The 17,470-nt window shown below is 41.3% G+C and overlaps 1 protein-coding gene across 1 annotated transcript in view; it reads left to right on the top strand.

Moving 5' to 3' along the window:
* scn1lab (sodium channel, voltage-gated, type I like, alpha b) overlaps positions 1–17,470 on the top strand; it is a 44,046-nt gene that overhangs the window by 1,055 nt on the left and 25,521 nt on the right. Inside the window, exons 2-11 of the mRNA XM_061835973.1 lie at positions 1,555–1,871; positions 3,384–3,501; positions 3,877–3,967; positions 4,801–4,929; positions 9,917–10,008; positions 12,932–13,210; positions 13,583–13,646; positions 14,571–14,712; positions 14,828–15,034; positions 16,195–16,473. Coding sequence (XP_061691957.1) covers positions 1,605–1,871; positions 3,384–3,501; positions 3,877–3,967; positions 4,801–4,929; positions 9,917–10,008; positions 12,932–13,210; positions 13,583–13,646; positions 14,571–14,712; positions 14,828–15,034; positions 16,195–16,473 — 1,668 coding nt within the window. The 5' untranslated portion in view covers positions 1,555–1,604. The remainder of the gene's footprint in view (positions 1–1,554; positions 1,872–3,383; positions 3,502–3,876; positions 3,968–4,800; positions 4,930–9,916; positions 10,009–12,931; positions 13,211–13,582; positions 13,647–14,570; positions 14,713–14,827; positions 15,035–16,194; positions 16,474–17,470) is intronic.

Here is a 17,470-nt window from a genome sequence, read left to right on the forward strand (position 1 = left end):
CGTTTTTTCAATGACTTTCATTCGTGATAAACACTCACTTTAAAGTAGTTTGAGCAAAGTTGTGATTTCAGAAGTGTGCATTTTCATGGCAAAATGACTAATTACAGTCAATATACCCTCGTATGGCATTAGCCAATCGTTTATTTACTCCAAATTCCTTTGTTAAATAGTCCTTTGTTCTTGTTCTTGTGTGGGGTTTCAAAATGTACTTTGTAGATTATGTTAATTGTTTACTGTAACGCAGTAACTAGGACAACGTGCGACAGCAACACAATGACGTCAATAATTCGGATGAGTGCACATCCCTTTACTCATCCTGTCTTCAACCTCCTTTTTCTGTCGAGGACAAGATAACCATGTGAATAGATCTTTCTTCTTTCCTCCTCTCCTTTTCTTTTATTTTGGGGGGGGGGGTGAAAAAAATATTATTTTTCCATGTACCTCAGAGATGGGCAGAGACGCAGGCACCCCGTAACCTCTTTTGACCGTCTCTCTCTTTGCCAAGGTATTATTAAAACTACATGAAACAAGATTGAGTCTTGATTTAATTTGCAGTATCACAGTATCAAACTGATAGACTATCCCAAAAGTCAGTATCCAAGTAGCTTTAAGTTCTAAAATGTTGGCATAAGCCATTCAAATTCTGTTGGTTCTGGAATTATGCACTGTAGCATTTATAATCATAATAATAATAATAATGATTTTGTTTTTGCAGCCTTGCTAAAAAGACATGCCTATGTGACCAGCTTGAAAATAAGTCATAATTCATTTCCCAACTAATTTTCATCAGGGTTACTCTTATGTCAATGGCCAAGCATGTGCTATCAATACAGGAAGTTTGAAAAAGAGGTTAGAAAAGAAACTTTAAAAGGTTAGGCTACTCCTCATTCCTCGGTGTGATTGTTGTGCAGTATGCAATGTGCAAGCATCCTTTTTGTTTTGGTTTTCATGCCATCCGCAAACATGGAATGCACTGACACTTCACCACATTTGTAGGATTCATACTTGACAGGACACGACCCACTGCAAGTGATTGCCTCCTGTATCGCGGGAAGTTTCAGCAACGCAGATGTAACAAGATGACCAATCCAAACATCCCCCCCCCCCAATCTGGCAGCAGTAGGGCATGTTCTACCGGGATAGAAAAGCGACCCAAGTCCTTGAGCGAGTCATATTGGAGCAGGGCGCAAATACATTGCAATGACAAAGCTCAGAGAAAATATCTTGCCGCCCGAGCCACTATAGTGTCCCATGAGGAAAATTATTACTACAACCGGGGACTAAGAGGTGCAGAAGGCGATCTGATAATGGCTCACGTGGGCTTTTGGGAAGCCATCTTTGTGTCACCCCAATTCTCCTCCATAGGGTATGATGGTACTTGTGAGTTATGAGTTTGTTTTTGTTTTTTTCAAGAGCAGTACCAAGGAAAATGTGTGCTGGTCTATAAGATGTTCAGTGTTGCGACTTGGAATTTTTGCACTGTGTCAAATAATTTCACACGGTATGAAATGACACAACTCAACTAATTTGCGTTCACTTCCTTCTGCACTGCAGTTCTCGAATCCAACTGAGTCACTCTCGCCTTAAAGGAGCAGGATGACAAAATGGCCCAGCTGCTGGTACCGCCTGGTCCTGACAGCTTCCGCCCCTTTGTCCCGGAATGTCTGGCCGCCATTGAGAGGCGCATCGCCGAAGAGGAGGCCCAGAGACCACGGGCCGAGCGGCGCAGCGACTGCGATGATGAAAATGGGCCCAAACCCAATAGTGATTTGGAGGCAGGAAAATCACTTCCCTTCATCTATGGTGACATCCCTCCAGGTTTGGTGTCCACTCCTCTGGAGGATTTGGACAGCTATTACAGCAATCAGAAGGTCTGTTTGAATTTGCCTGCCGGTTTATGTTGATAGAATGAAGGCTGCATCTAAGGACGTACTTTCCATTCGGTGAAACGTGGTACAACCGCGTTGGCACTCTGAAATAGGAACCTTACCCAACCCTAAATGACATTGGTGGTGGGTTGAGGTGGTGTATCGGGCCCGGGTGTTCACGCCAACAGATTGCATGTACTGTTGGTGGGCGTAATGCACACAATCTACAAAGTTGTAGTCTTGTACTAACTTACCAAATGTTTACAGGGCTGAAAATTGCATGTTCACTGACTCTTAACAGATTGTATGCAGCTGTTGGCAACACGTGTAAAAGTGGTGAAAATTTTGCTCTTTTGGTATCTATGCCCATTTTGATCAAGGACCATTTAGGAGCTCAGAGCAAGCATAAAAAGTAAAATTTGATGGAATGGAATTAGAAACATTAGTGAGACCGACCCCACAAGTAGATAGAAAATGGTCGTATTGTGTGTGCTATACTACGATAATCCTGACACAGGACAGCACACACACAAAGATTATGTTCTGCTGCTGATCTCATACTCTTGCTTGTCCACAAATGAGCTCCCAAAACTGAAGACAAGCAGACATTTTCGGGGATGCGCTGATGTTACCCCAATGTTTCTGAGCAGAACGGTGTCAGGACCGTTGCTTTGGAAAATACGTACTGCTCGCTGGAGAACGTTTGAATCCATCTCGTTGGACAAGTTTTCATTGATTTTGTTGTGTTTGCTGCATGGTTTTACGCAGGGCGATTCTTTGGTAAGCTAACATACATTCTTTTTCACGTCATGATTCAGGGAAACCTCTGTTTTCCCCAACACAAGAAGAGTTCTCATCTTAGTGTTTATTATTTAATAACTTCAAACCTGTTTCGGACCCTAAAATCAGGAGAGATCCACTCCAAACACATCTAAGGCCTAAGGAAGTTATTATATCACCGTTTTATAATACATGAGATTGTCTGCTTGGTCAGGAAGAAACAAATACAGCCTGATTGGCTGTGTGTGTACCAGACTTGCCATTTCATACATTCATAAAGTCCCAGATTGCTTTGCTGCTTGGGTATAAAGCAACCAAAAAAAAATCATCTGGCATTTCCATAATGTTTACACTGGTCCCGAAAATCTGTTATCAGTTCTCCACTCATTTGCATTTGTCTTTTAGATGCAGCACTTCAAGTCACAAAATCAGCCATTGCAATTCTTCTTAGGTTCGATAAATCACATTGCCCATGCTAAATTAATCTATTTGCGTATACTCCTCCTAGAACAGCCAAAATGAGCTGAACAATTTCGTGCGTTTGGGAAACATAAATTCTTGGGTGCTCCTCATTATAAGAAGATGTTTCAGTTTGCACCACTTTTTACACATACCAGTTTTGGGTATATCACTCTTGAGGATGTTTATCACACGCATGTTCACATACTGTAGATTAATAATTTCATGCACATCATCATATTTGAATGTCTTCACTGTTTCTTGTCTCCTTTACAGACATTCATAGTATTGAATCGTGGGAAGGCAATCTTCCGTTTCAACGCCACTCCTGCCTTGTACATCTTAAGCCCCTTCAACCCTCTGAGGAGGATAGCTATTAAGGTTTTGGTACACTCATATCCTTTTGAAGTGCATATATGGAGAGGTTCATATCGATTAATGCCTTAATTAGACAAAAAGAGATACCAAAACAACCTGTTGTGTCGAATATCAAGATATTACAGTCACTGCCCATTGAAATGCAAATGATGAGGGGACAATACGTGTATACGGTTTCACAGTTACAACAGACCCTTGGTGGGCTGATGTCGCTCGTGATGAAAACAAGTGCGACAGCACTGAAGAAATATTCTACTGACAGCTTGAATTTAAGAAGGATACATGTTTTGGGACTTTGTGGTGATGGTACATCAGGGTCAGATTTTCTTTTTAGTCTACAATGCACGATTACATAAATTTTCCATTATGTTCCTTGACTGTTGTGTTTTAACGATGTTCAGCGTGTTGATCATGTTCACCATCCTAACCAACTGTGCTTTTATGACCCTAAGTAACCCTCCGGAATGGGCCAAGAATGTAGAGTAAGTCCCTTTTCTCTTTTTCTCATTGAGTCATTGGTTCTGTGTTGTCATAAATGCAATTGTTACTTTGATGTGTGTTTCAAAATAGAATTCCGTTTTTGCAGGGTTTTAGTTTTCAAATTGTAATGACATCATTATACTCTCCAAAAATATTGGAGCAGTGCACTAATTCCATTACTTTTTCCATTCCGTTACTAAACTCGTGACTACAAGGCGCACAAACGGTACGTCCAGCGGCGGGTACGTTCAAATGAATCCAGTCAGTGAGGTGGCTTTAAAATAGCCACACTCTTGCTTTTATTGCCGCCCACGTCCAGTCTCTTTAGCGACCCGCTTCTTCCTTAACTATTAATGTACAGTATGTTTGTATGGTTTGAGAAATGCCATAAAGTACGCACAGCATCAAATCCCTATACGGGCTCGCTAAGGGTATTCATATATATTGTAGCACAATGTGCTGAGGTGCGTCTGAAACTCTTATTTTCATGCAATGGTCGGATTCAATAGGGTTCAACTGCATGGCGCAATGTGCAGCAGGCCTAATGTGGCGCCATGGTGTAGTGCTAACTTCATTACTGGAAATACAATCAAAGCTTTTACTCTCTATATGATAACTCACTTTTTTTCTTCACACTTTGGTGTAGTAGTAACCCTTCGGCTTAGCATTACATTCTAGGTCTGCCCTCGCTCATCATGGTAACCAAAGCTTAAACCGGCTACCTTGAGCATGTCTGATTGCAATGTAAACATGACACGACAGATGGACCAGTGCTAAGTCATGTGCTGCTGCCTGTTTTGTAACACGCTATATGTCACTGTTTTTTATTTGCCAGATACACATTCACAGGAATTTACACTTTTGAGTCCCTCATAAAGATCCTAGCCAGAGGCTTTTGCGTGGGGAAGTTCACCTTTCTACGTGACCCTTGGAACTGGCTGGACTTTAGTGTTATCCTCATGGCGTAAGTATTTTGGCACACTTACACTTTTACCCCTAATCAATGTGTTGGAAAGCGGAGGCCAATCTACAGTATATTATTTTGTTTTTTAAAAACTCTCATTTCCTAATTGACTTGTGTGCAGTCTGCATACTGGATGTCCACTGCCTCAATAAATGTCCTAGGTTTATTTTGTAATTGCACTTTTACACACATTAAGAATGTTGTCTAAATCCTGGAGATTAGATGGTTACCCAATGGTGACTCGACTCGCTGGTTGCAGACATGTCTCTGTAGCGGCTCCTGGAGACGAGCGGGGTTCCCAAGGAGTCGTGGTATAATCAAACATATTTGATTTCAGTGGAGACCTCTAAATACTGACTGAGGTGAAAAAATAATGTTGTGTAGCTTTAGGTCACAAAAGTGAAATCACCAGTTGCCTACATTTTTATGGACATCTCTACTTATGGCTATGCCAACCTCTAGAAATATCAGAACTATCGCCACAGTATGTTTGATTTATGGATGTTGAGTTTTCCTCTTCGGTACATAAGTGCAAATCACTCACCTTCTGGTGCATTCTGAACTCAAAATAGACAATTTCCATGAATCATATAGAAAGACGTTTTTCCCGGTGGCCATGTTTGAAAGGTCATTATTTCCATGACGGCAACAGCGCGGTACTCATATTAACGTTTTGACCAACAAAAACAACAGCTTTCATATATTGTAGTAATTGTCTGGCATTCTCAGCCATGGATATTTCAGACTATTTACATCTTAAGACAAACCCATATATATATATATATATATATATATATATATATATATATATAGTGTACGTATAAACACACGCACACATAATTTGAACAGTCATATTTTCATTAATTAGGAAACTCCCATACAAAATGGGCAAACTTCAAAATCAGAAACGGCCAAACATAAAAGAAAAATACTGTACTTAATATTTTCCTGGAGGATGCATTTGAGATTAGCCTTTGAAGGTGGTAATAGTGAAAAATAAAGTGAAACATAGAACGGTTTTAGTCAATTCTTTTCCAGAATGAGAGTTCTTAGAGAGGAGGATGCTATTCATGTGGCACAGCTTCAAGGAGGCATCAGGTGCAAGTGTGGAGAGGCCAAAACAAAAACAAACAAAACAAAAGGAAAGGAATGAGGCAAATTTAATTTAATCTTAAATTTGATCAAAAGCCATCAATATGTACTAGAGAGGTGTGGTTTTTTTTTTCCTGCATGAAGAAAAAACATTTTGCCTTATTGTACTCTTGGGAGTCTTCCAGACTACTTAATTTATTTCAAAATAAAAAAAATTCTCTGCGCAGGCCCACTTCTTTCTGGTTTAGGTAAAAGCCAGAACCCCATAGCAGGAGACCGGGACAAAGCACCCATAGGAAGTTGAAGAAAAAACAGGAAACAGAACTGGAGGTGGCAGAAATGAGGATGTCGAGGTTCTCGCTTGGAGTGAGCAGGTTGGATAGGATTAGAAATGAGCTCATTATAGGCACAGCCAAAGTTGGATGTTTTGGAGACAAGGTGAGAGAGAGCAGACTTCGATGGTTTGGACATGTTCAGAGACGAGAGAGTGAGTATGTTAGTAGAAGGGTGCTGAGGATGGAGCTGCCAGGCAAAAGAGTGAGAGGAAGACCAAAGAGAATGTTGATGGATGTTGTGAGAGAGGACATGATGACAGTGGGTGTTAGAGAAGAAGATGCACGAGATAGGCTTAGATGGAAAAAGATGACACGCTGTGGCGACCCCTAACAGGACAAGCCGAAAGGAAAAGAAGAAGAAGAAGAAGATTTGACCCGATTTAACTTATGATGGGTGGCATGGTACAAGAGTGGTTGACACATCTGCCTCACAGTTCTGAAGATCCAGGTTCAAATCTGGCCTCACCTATGTGAAATCTACCTGTTCTCCCCGTGCCTGTGTGCAAAACATGCATGGTCGGTTTATTGAAGACTATTAATTTCCTGTAGGTGTGAATGTGTGTGCAAATGTTTTTTTATAAGTGCGGTATGTGCCCTGTGATTGACTGGTGAGCAATTCAGGGTGTACCCTACCTTTTGGCCACAGTCAGCTGGGATAGGCTCCAGCACACCAGTGACCCGAGTGAGGATAAGCAGTTTGGAAAATGAATGAATAACTTACGATTGGTCTGCTCGGTATGCGTTTTTTATGGATGGTGAATTGATTGCAAGCATTAGTTTTTAAAGAAAACGACTACTTTGTGAAAAGAAAATCCCATTTTGACATCGCAACGTCGGATTGTTCAGGAATCAATGTCTGAATACAATTCCTGCTTGTAATGCATTTTACAAACTCTGCATGCTGAGATGCATTTGACACGAATACTAGATTAGCTCCTTAAGATTCATGGAGTCAAGTGTTGGAACTGGTTGTAAATAAGTATGAAGACCCAATGTACATCCAAAGACATTGGGACCCAAACCTGCACCATCATTTAAAGCTGGGGTCTCCGGTTTGATGATTTCTGTGGCTGCGTTCTGCAAGAACCTGCTATACTGTATGGAGATTTTGCCGATGCTGTACCTGGTGCATGGCCAATTCACTGTAAGATCAGCATCTCATTTCTGTTTTTCAGCAAGGTCTGTGTGAAATGGCTCATGTTTCTTGACACCTTCCTCCATGCACTGGTTGACACTGAAGTGGTAGAAAGTGAGCACCCAACACTTGTGACCAGAATGACTATTTCTCATCCTGCCTGGACTCATACCACTTTCAAACTTGAATGCCTTCATTTATATCTGCTTATAACAAGTGTCACATCATGTGCTTATTAACCAGTAATGCCTAGAAGAACGAACAAACAATTTTTCTGTGAACACTGAAACAATCTCTCGCTAAGCAGGTTGCTTCATGCGTGGGTGGTACGACCGTGCACCCTTGACATGCCAAAGGTTCCCAGCAGCTGAAAAGATGTCTGTCATCCTACTAACAATGCAGGACAGGTGCCCATTGTGGTCTGCCGGCTATTCACTTTTAAGCCTCTTCTAGCAAGTCTATTAAAGGTTTCAACAATCGTTTCCTCAAACACAGCAACTGCGAGAGCCATTGCATGGATCCCCTTTTTTTTCACCAGTTACCTTCTGTATAAAGGTCCTTATATCACCACGTGAAGCCATGTTTTATCATTTGCTGAAAGATGCCTGCGTCGACAAGGAAGGGAGTACGGATTGCTTTGTCAAAACACTCTCTTCAGGGTCTTGTTAGCTCTTGTACTCCACAGAAAGATTACCGCTAGTATTCCAGTATCCTCCTTTACATGACCAAGGATCTAAAGTTCTAGTTTAGCAGGTGAAACCATCTTAAATATGGAATTAAAAAATGAACATTTACATTTTAGATGATGTCCACAACCTTGAATCAAATGTGGAAATTGAACATGAGAATACTTACTACCTTTCAGAGAGATGCATGGTTGCTTTCCCAAATAAGAGTGGTTTGGGTGGAAAAACTAATGCTTCCAATCAACTCAGCACTTGAAAAAATAAAAATAAATAATCAGACCCACCGGATGTTGAGTAAGGCGATAATAAATAATCCATTTGTCCATTTTCTGAGCTGCGTATCCTCACAAGGGTCGCAGGAATAAAAAAAAATCTGAAAATTAAGTATGTGTAATCAACTTTATTTCCCCAATTAGTTTAATTTTATTTTATTCATCCATGCAATTGCACACCTTAACAAACACATAAGTGAAGATGTTTCCATAAAAGATTTACTTCCCATAGATCAGGTAAAATCCCCTTACTAAACCTCTAGAAAGTAAACAAGTGGAAATACCATAAAGTAACCAGATCAAAATCCTGCCTGTGCCACAGCAAAATATGCAGACCAAAAATAGGTCCAAAATCTTAAGAAAGTGAGATTTATTCAACATTGTTCTCAATGCTGCTTCTTCCATCGTCATATCATTGATTAAAAGTAAATATGAATTAAAATTGTCGACGTACACTCAAGGTCCAGATGTTCGTCTGCTGAGTGGCGTGAACTCACGTCATTCAAATTTCTCAAGACTATCTTTGTCACTAAAAAAGATCTCCGCCAAACTCTCCAGTCCAGCGCTGTCAACATAACGAACATGTGTGACACGGAAGTAACCAATCAGAGGAAAGCCAAATATGGACAAAGCGAATCCAAAAACTGGGATAAACTGAAGTAGCTTTCAGAGGGGCCTTTTCTGGACACTCGTACGACAAAACCAAGGTTTTGAAAAGTAAATTGATACATTTTTACTGAATCCATGTGAGAGATTATATATTATATTATCTTATTTATTTATTTATTATTATATATATTATAGAGATTATTATAGCCAAAATATAGGATAAGCTTTATTCTCAGCCCCCTTAAAGAGAAGCTAAGAATAGACAAGAACACTCAGCGCCTGGGATTGGAAAAATGCACTAATTAATTAACGGCCATCATGGATGGGAATTAAGTCTTACAGTATGAAATTTTCAGTAGCTCCTCATCTTGAAAATGATGGACAGTTTCACATGTATTTTTCTGTTTCTGTCAGTGTACAGGAGTTACCAGTGTTTTATTTCCTCACATGGTTGAGTGTGCACATCCTTGAGTGATGCTTTGTGATAACTGTTCATTTAATTCTGCAGGTATATAACAGAGTTTGTAAACCTAGGCAATGTTTCAGCTCTGCGCACATTCAGAGTATTGAGAGCTTTGAAAACTATCTCAGTGATACCAGGTAAGGCTGCCCTAGATTATCCTCCTGTGTGTGACCATTTGCCGTTCCCTTCCCTTTTCCGTGACCCCTCCCATTTTGTTTTGCCATGCCATGGGTGTGGGTGTCTGTGCTGTGTGTGTGTGTGTGTGGTGTGTGTGTGTGTGGTGTGTGTGTGTGTGTGTGTGTGTGTGTGTGTGCGTGTGTGTGAATGTGCGCATCCCGAAAACACCTTGCACTCCCCGAACCTCTTCCCCTGCCTCGCTGCCTCCTCCCTTACAGATATGTCACAGAGTTTGTGGACCTGGGCAATGTATCAGCACTGCGAACCTTCAGGGTTCTGCGGGCCCTGAAAACTATATCGGTCATCCCAGGTGAGCACACCATCAAGGCCAAAAAGGCGATTGAAGTGCTCAGTGCTAAGCGGCATTTTTGGCAACATCAACTCACTTCTGAGCTCATCTTCACTGTAGCAAACCCTGATAGCACCGTTATGCCATCCCTCATGTTGCCTTTAAAAAAAAAAAGCTGGAATCTGGCTCCAATCTGCATAGATTGAAATGATTCTTAGCTTTTCGACATGTACAACAGCAGAACTTTCTTTGAAATCTGTTCTTGCCTTGGGAGCCACCTGTGGATATGTGTGCTTTTTTTGTTATGCATGTGACATTGCAAAGGAAGATTTTCTGGTGGCAAATGAATGTTATGTGTTAATGTGTGTCTTTGTTGTCTGTAGTGCTTGTTTGGGATGTTACATTTTTTGTAATGTACTGAGTAGTGGTTCAGAAAATATATTATACATCTATAATTTACATCCACAAAAACACCATAACAACAGAAAAAAACTCAAAATAATAGACAATATTTAGTGGGTAAACGTTTATTTAATTTTTTACCAGTATTGTTTGATAAACTTTTATAATGACCCACTATATTTCCTTTCATAATACATTATGGCAGAACACAAACCAGTGCCGTATGTTCTCACCTTTTTCCCCTCAACTTTGCATTTTCTTTTTTTTGGGGAGGTCACAGGTGTTTCATCCCACTACCAAGTTTTTTGCAATTATTCTCCTAATTAAACCTACAAGTAGCTGTAATTTGTACTGTATTACTGTTTTTTTTTTTTTTTTTTTTTTTTGCAAGGCGGCACGGTGGCACAGCTGTAGAACGTTAGCCTCACAATTCTGAGGTACCGGGGTTCATATCCCAGCCCCACTTGTGTACAGTTTGCTTGTTCTCCCCGTGCCTGCGTGGATTTCCTCCGGACACTCCGGTTTCCTTCCACATCCCAAAAACATGCAACATTAATTGGAGACTCCAAATTGCCCCTAAGTGTGATTGTGAGTGGGACTGTTGTCTGTGTCCATGTGCCCTGCAATTGGCTGACAACCAGTTGAGGTTTTACCCCTCGTCCTTCCCGTTGACAGCTGGGATAGGCTACGGCACTCTCGCGGCCCTTGTGAGGATAAGCGGCTCAGAAAATGGATATGTTGATGGTCAATATGGGTAATTTAATAAGAACTACAACTCCTATATACAATATACTGTACATAGATGTGTGGGATTGACATTATGAGCAGCAATGTATACAGTTGAGTATTATGACAATAAATGAAGTGATAAACATTTCTCAACAGTGTAGCAGAATAATCAATTGGGTAATGTTCACAGTACTGCAAGGGCAAGGGAAACACTGTGTTTAAAGTGGAGTTTGTGCATGAGCTTAATTTCTGGTCTACATTCAATGGTAGTGGGTGCCAGGGAGGGATAATGATGATGAGGGCGAAGCTGAGAGGGAGTTGAGCATCCTGACTGCCTGGTGGAAGAAACTGTCATTGAGCCTGCGGGTTTTGGCCCGAATACTGTTCGGTCTCCTCCCTGATGGCAGCAATTTGAAGAGGCCGTGGCAATTGGTGAGTGGGATCACTTGCAAACCTGGAAGCCTTGCGGGTGAGGTGGGTGTTGGAAATGTCCAGAAGGGCGGGGAGAGAGAGAGACATCAATGATCTTCTCAGGTGCTCTCACAGTGTGCTGCAGGATCTGACGGGAGGAGGTGGTGCAGGCACCGTACTACACGACGAAGCTCCTGCACAGGATGCTCTCGATTGTCCCTCTATAAAATAAGATCATGATGAGGGACAGGGTTCTCGCTCTTGTCAGTTTCCGTAGGAAGTAGAGCCGCTGTTGAGCCAGTCCTGTGGTGTTAATGGTCCGGGATGGGTCTTTGCAGATGTGTACTCCCAGGAATTTGCTGCTGCTCACCTGTTCTACTGCAGCATTGTGGATGGTTCACGGGGGATGCCCGGTGTGCCCTCTCCTGAAGTCCACTGTGATCTCCTTAGTCTTCTCCACGTTCAGGAGTTGGATGTGGGTGCGCTGTCATGAGTCAGCAGCCTGAAGAGGAGGGCACTCACCACACATCTATGGGGGGGCCTGTGGTCAGCATGATGGTATTGGAGGTAGTAGTGCTGACCCGAACTGCCTGCTGTGTCCCCATCAGGAAGACCAACAGCCAGTTACACAGAGAGGTGTTGAATCTCAGCAGGTCCAGTTTGAGGCAGAGGTGCTGGGGGATGGTAGTGTTGAATGCTGAGTTGAAGTTGATGAACAGTATTCTGAGATGTGAGTCTTGGGTCTCCAGGTGAGTGAGGGCTGAGTGGAAGGTAATGGAGATAGTATAATCTGTTCCGCAGTTAAACTGGTATGCAAACTGGTAGGGATCCAGCGTCGGGGAGAGGGGGGAATAATAACAAATGTGATTAAATAAATAAATACAAACCAAAAACTAATCAAAATAGTCATTAAATATAGTGTTTAAATCGTAAATGATGATGATAGTGGGTAAGATAAAGTACATCCCAAACTGGTTGCCAACCAATTGCAGGGTCCATTAAGACAAGAGAGCCTTCACATCTCCACAATTAGTATGTCACATTTTCATTTTCTGATTAATTGGCATTGTTAAATGTTTTTCCATATCATTTTGGCACAAACAACTCTTAATTTTTTTGATGCTTTGCAATAAAATTTCCTTCTGCAACTCATTTTTTTTTCTAATCATCTGATCTGTGATGCATTTAAAATGCATCTGAATAAGTCAACTTCACATCACGCAATAGACAAACATCACTTCTTGTAAATTGCGTTTATCCATGATAACGTTCCAAGAGTTCATAAGGATACCTCAATTTGACTGTTTGTTATTTGAAAAGCTTTACAGGCTTGTATGTACAGATAATAATAATTTTTCCTTGTGCCATGTTCCACAACCCCTCGCCCTGTCCCCCACTGAAGGCTTGAAGACGATAGTTGGTGCATTGATCCAGTCAGTTAAAAAGCTGTCAGATGTGATGATCCTGACAGTGTTCTGCCTCAGCGTGTTTGCTCTCATTGGCCTGCAGCTCTTCATGGGCAATCTGAGGCAGAAATGTGTGCGCTTGCCAATCCCTGGCAATGACACCAACAGCAGCTATACTGGTGGCGCTGACAACAGCAGCCAAGCAGAAGTCAATGACACATTCTTGAACAGCACGGAGAGTGGCTTCAACTGGATAGAGCACATCAGTAATGACAGTAAGTCAAGAGGGAGAGATGTATGATCTAAACTGATCTTTAAATTAGCTTCCCGACTGATAGAGGAGACGGTTGGTAGATGTGTGCGTCTCAGATGATGATAATAATAGTGAGTAAATCCCTGTAACAGTCGTTGACAACTTTGAAGCGGCAAGGTGCTTAATTTATTTGAGAAAAATTTCCACCACCACCAAACATAAATGTCACAAAAGTACCTCAAGATAAAGTCATCTCAATTAACTGATGATTTTACTCGGTGAAATCTCCTCCCTTTAAACTACATTACGATAGTAACTGAAGACCCAATTAAATAGTGCCCAAAAAGTGGTGCAATCAACTGTTTATTTCATTTCTGCTGTCTTTCTATTTTAGAAAATTACTATTACCTCCCTGGTCGCAGGGACGCTCTCCTCTGCGGAAATGGCAGCGGGGCTGGGTAAGCCTTAGGGATAGGATATCCTTGTCTTTTTTTATTTTCTCGGTGAGTTTGAAGCATTCCCGTACGGGTACACACTTCATCCACATTTCCACAACAGTCGTCCCCAAGTGAAAAGAAACCAATGGAAACACATTTCCTCGTTTTACACTGACACTAGTCTGGATTCATAGTCGCAGATGAAATACTGTTTTGACACAATTCTCAATTGGAATTGTTATCGTTTCATAATCTCCCCATGTTTTTAATCTGTCAATTCAACACTACTGTTGATTTTGCTCTTTGTAGTGTTTACTTATGCAGTATGTTTGTGTTGTGTAAAAAAAAAAAAAAAAAATAAAGAAGTTAATTTAACGGGATAAGGAATAGAAAATTGATGGACATTAAATGAACACCTCTCTGGCACTATCAATTAAAACACATTATTATTGGATCTCATTAGATTATAATCAATGAAGTAGCCCATCAGTGCATAACGTGGATATGAAAAAAGTCCTCACATCTCTATAGGTGCCTTTTTTTTTTTACATAAGAATTGACACCTAGATAAATCATTTGAGAATGTTTTATACCATTAAAGTGACCCTTAACCTGCACAACAGAATAGAAAAGGTAAGAAAAGTGAACAACTGAGCTCATGTGTTTGTGCACCCACCGTCGTATAAATTGGCACGTGGGTATGTTCAGAAATTCAGTCTTATATTAACTTGTTCTCAGAACACACCTGCCACCATCCAAATGAATCACCTATGAATAACCCCAAATACATTTCAGATGTTCTAGTACGCTTTTTAAAAAATGAACTTTACTTTTGCAAAACCAGCTTTGAAAAACGTTTGAAAATATATGTTAGCCAAATTTCCGAGCAGCAAGTCAAGACATTTATGAATGTAAACTGAATTTAAAATCATCATTGTGTGACAGGCTTTGTCCAGAAGGCTTTATTTGTGTCAAAGCGGGCCTTAATCCAGACTATGGATACACAAGTTTTGACACTTTCAGTTGGGCTTTCCTGTCTCTGTTCAGACTCATGACCCAGGACTACTGGGAAAACCTCTATCAGCAGGTTTGTATAAACTCACATAAAATCCACACGTATTATTGCTTATTGGTTTTTTTTTTTTTTTTTTTTTTTAAATGATTGTCTTATTGTGTGATCATTCTAATCTTGGCTCCATTAGACTTTGCGAGCGGCAGGGAAGCCCTACATGGTCTTCTTCGTTTTAGTGATCTTCCTGGGTTCCTTCTACCTTGTCAATCTGATTTTGGCTGTTGTGGCCATGGCTTATGATGAGCAGAACCAGGCCACCATAGAGGAGGCTCAACAGAAAGAGGAGGAATTCCAGGCCATGCTGGAGCAACTGAAGAGGCAGCAGGAGGAAGCACAGGCAAGAACATTTTTCCATTGAAGTTAATGTCGTGTCATAGTTTGAGCTGTGTTGCACTGGACACGGTTAAATTTCAGATGGTATTTATTGTTAGGCATCTAAAAACATTTTTGCACTTAATCTGTGAGGAAAAACTATAAAGGTGGACAAAAAATTCCAGTGATTGAAGTGTTGGATGATGGTAAAAATCCATTTTGGGTGAATGCACTTTTGTTTGTAAATTATCTAGTTCAACAAAAATACTCAAATATTTTCATCCTCATCTAATTTTAATGAAAATTAAACAATATCATCACGCATCCTAAACAAAATCCAGGATATGAGAAATCCAATTTAGATGGGCATCACGAATGCTTTATTCTCAATTAAACTATTTGAAGTCAGCCGATGAATCCAAAAACATCCATCCATTTTCTTTGCCGCTTATCCTCACGAGGGTCACACGGAGTGCTGGAGCCTATCCCAGCTGTCAACGGGCAAGAGGGGGGTACACCCTGAACTGGTTGCCAGCCAATCACAGGGCACATTGAGACAAACAGCCGCACTCACAATCACACCTAGGGGCAATTTAGAGTGTTCAATTAATGTTGCGTGTTTTTGTGATGTGGGAGGAAAACTTAGTGCCCGGAGGAAACCCACGCAGGCACGGTGAGAAAATGCAAACTCCACACAGGCGGGTCTGGGATTGAACCCGGTACCTCAGAACTGTAAGTCCAACGCTTTACCATCTGAGTCACCGTGGCGCCAATCCAAAAACATTTTGGGAAAAAAAAAAAATGATTCAAAATTATATTTTGGCACCAACATCCCCAAGTTCCCCCAAAATTTCAATATAATACAATGTAATATACAGTAATTATTATACATTATATTGTATATTAGTGTCATATTATATAATAATTTGAAGATGAAAGACTTTAACGTTGAAAGAGGAGAGACAAGTAAAGCAAATCAGTGTGTTTTACCGAAGTCAAATTCAAAATGTGCATTTGTCCGAATAAATTAGAGACATTGATTTTTAGACCTGTTGCCGATTTCTCAGCGGGGCCATGACAAGTTTCAGCTGCCAGGCGTTCTCTTCCATACTCATTTGCGCAAGTCTTTGAGACAGCCGCCAGGTTGCCTTGACAACTGTGTTTCGTTTTCCGATTGGCTGACAGGTTGCCGCGGCAGCAGCCACGGATAGCGCCGAGTACAGCGAAAGGGGGGGGGCCACCTCTGGGTCCTCCTCAGTGGCATCCAAGCTCAGCTCAAAAAGTGCAAAAGAGCGACGCAACAGGCGGAAGAAAAGGAAACAGAAAGAGGAAGAGGAGGAGGATAGGGGACCAGGCAACAAGTTCCATAAGTCTATGACCGTGGATAGTATCAACAGATCCTTCCACTTCTCCATTGATGCTAACCGACTTTCTTATGAGAAGCGATGCTCCTCACCCAATCAGGTACATTATGGCCTCTTATTAGTATATATACAATAGATATGTGAGAGGAAACCGGAGTACCCGGAAAAAAACCACTCAGAAGATGCAACACCACACTGGCGAGGGCCGATTTGATTCAGAGTCCTCAAAACCATATGTGCTAACCAGTTGGCCACTGTACTGTGCTTGATATACAGTGTACACACACAGGAATCTGGTCTGGTGGGAGTCAGGCTGCTGACATGCACAGAAATTAGCAGGGATGCATAAAAACGTGGTGAATCTGGATCCACAGACTTATAGCATTGCTTACCTACGCACTGTGTGTACATGTTGCTAAAGTGCTTCAGCAAATCATGAGTCACTAAAAGTAGAAGTTCTGTCTTGGTGCTTGTCAGTCAGAGGCAGAGTACATTATGTTGTCGTTTGATATAAGATATAAATTTCATTCAACTGGGGTGCTCTTTTCCGGTTATCATCCTTAAAGTACCACTGACACCCAAATATACATTTTAAAATGGATATAGTAATGAAAACTACATATAATATTATTCACTTCAATGTCTATATGAAAAAAAAATATGAGCGTAGAGCGTGTCATTAATGCGCAAAGTTGCGGAAGTCTCGCTCGACGTGCCAGTGGTGGCCATATTGCCTGCGACGTCATTTGTCATCCGGGACAGTCGCCAAAGAAAACACGTAGTGGCTCCTGGGATGGGAGAGGAACAAGAGAGATTTTCAGATTTTTCCAACATGCCTTCTGACACGGAAGCTCTTTTCGAAGAAGAGAACATCTCACAATCAAGTCAAGTGACCGGGGCAATGTTACCCTATCGTTTCGAGCCATATTTAGATGATATGTGGATCACTTCTAACTATAACAACAGACTCCCCGATAGTATGTATGACAGTATGTAGCGTATTCAGGAGGACCCATGCCGGGCGGAGTAACTACTTCAGGGTGCCCAGACACCGGTGGCCGGTGGGGGTAGAGCTCCTTTCTTCTCCCGCATGCGGC

This window comes from Syngnathoides biaculeatus, chromosome 2, assembly GCF_019802595.1.
Source record: "Syngnathoides biaculeatus isolate LvHL_M chromosome 2, ASM1980259v1, whole genome shotgun sequence".
NCBI lineage: Eukaryota > Metazoa > Chordata > Actinopteri > Syngnathiformes > Syngnathidae > Syngnathoides > Syngnathoides biaculeatus.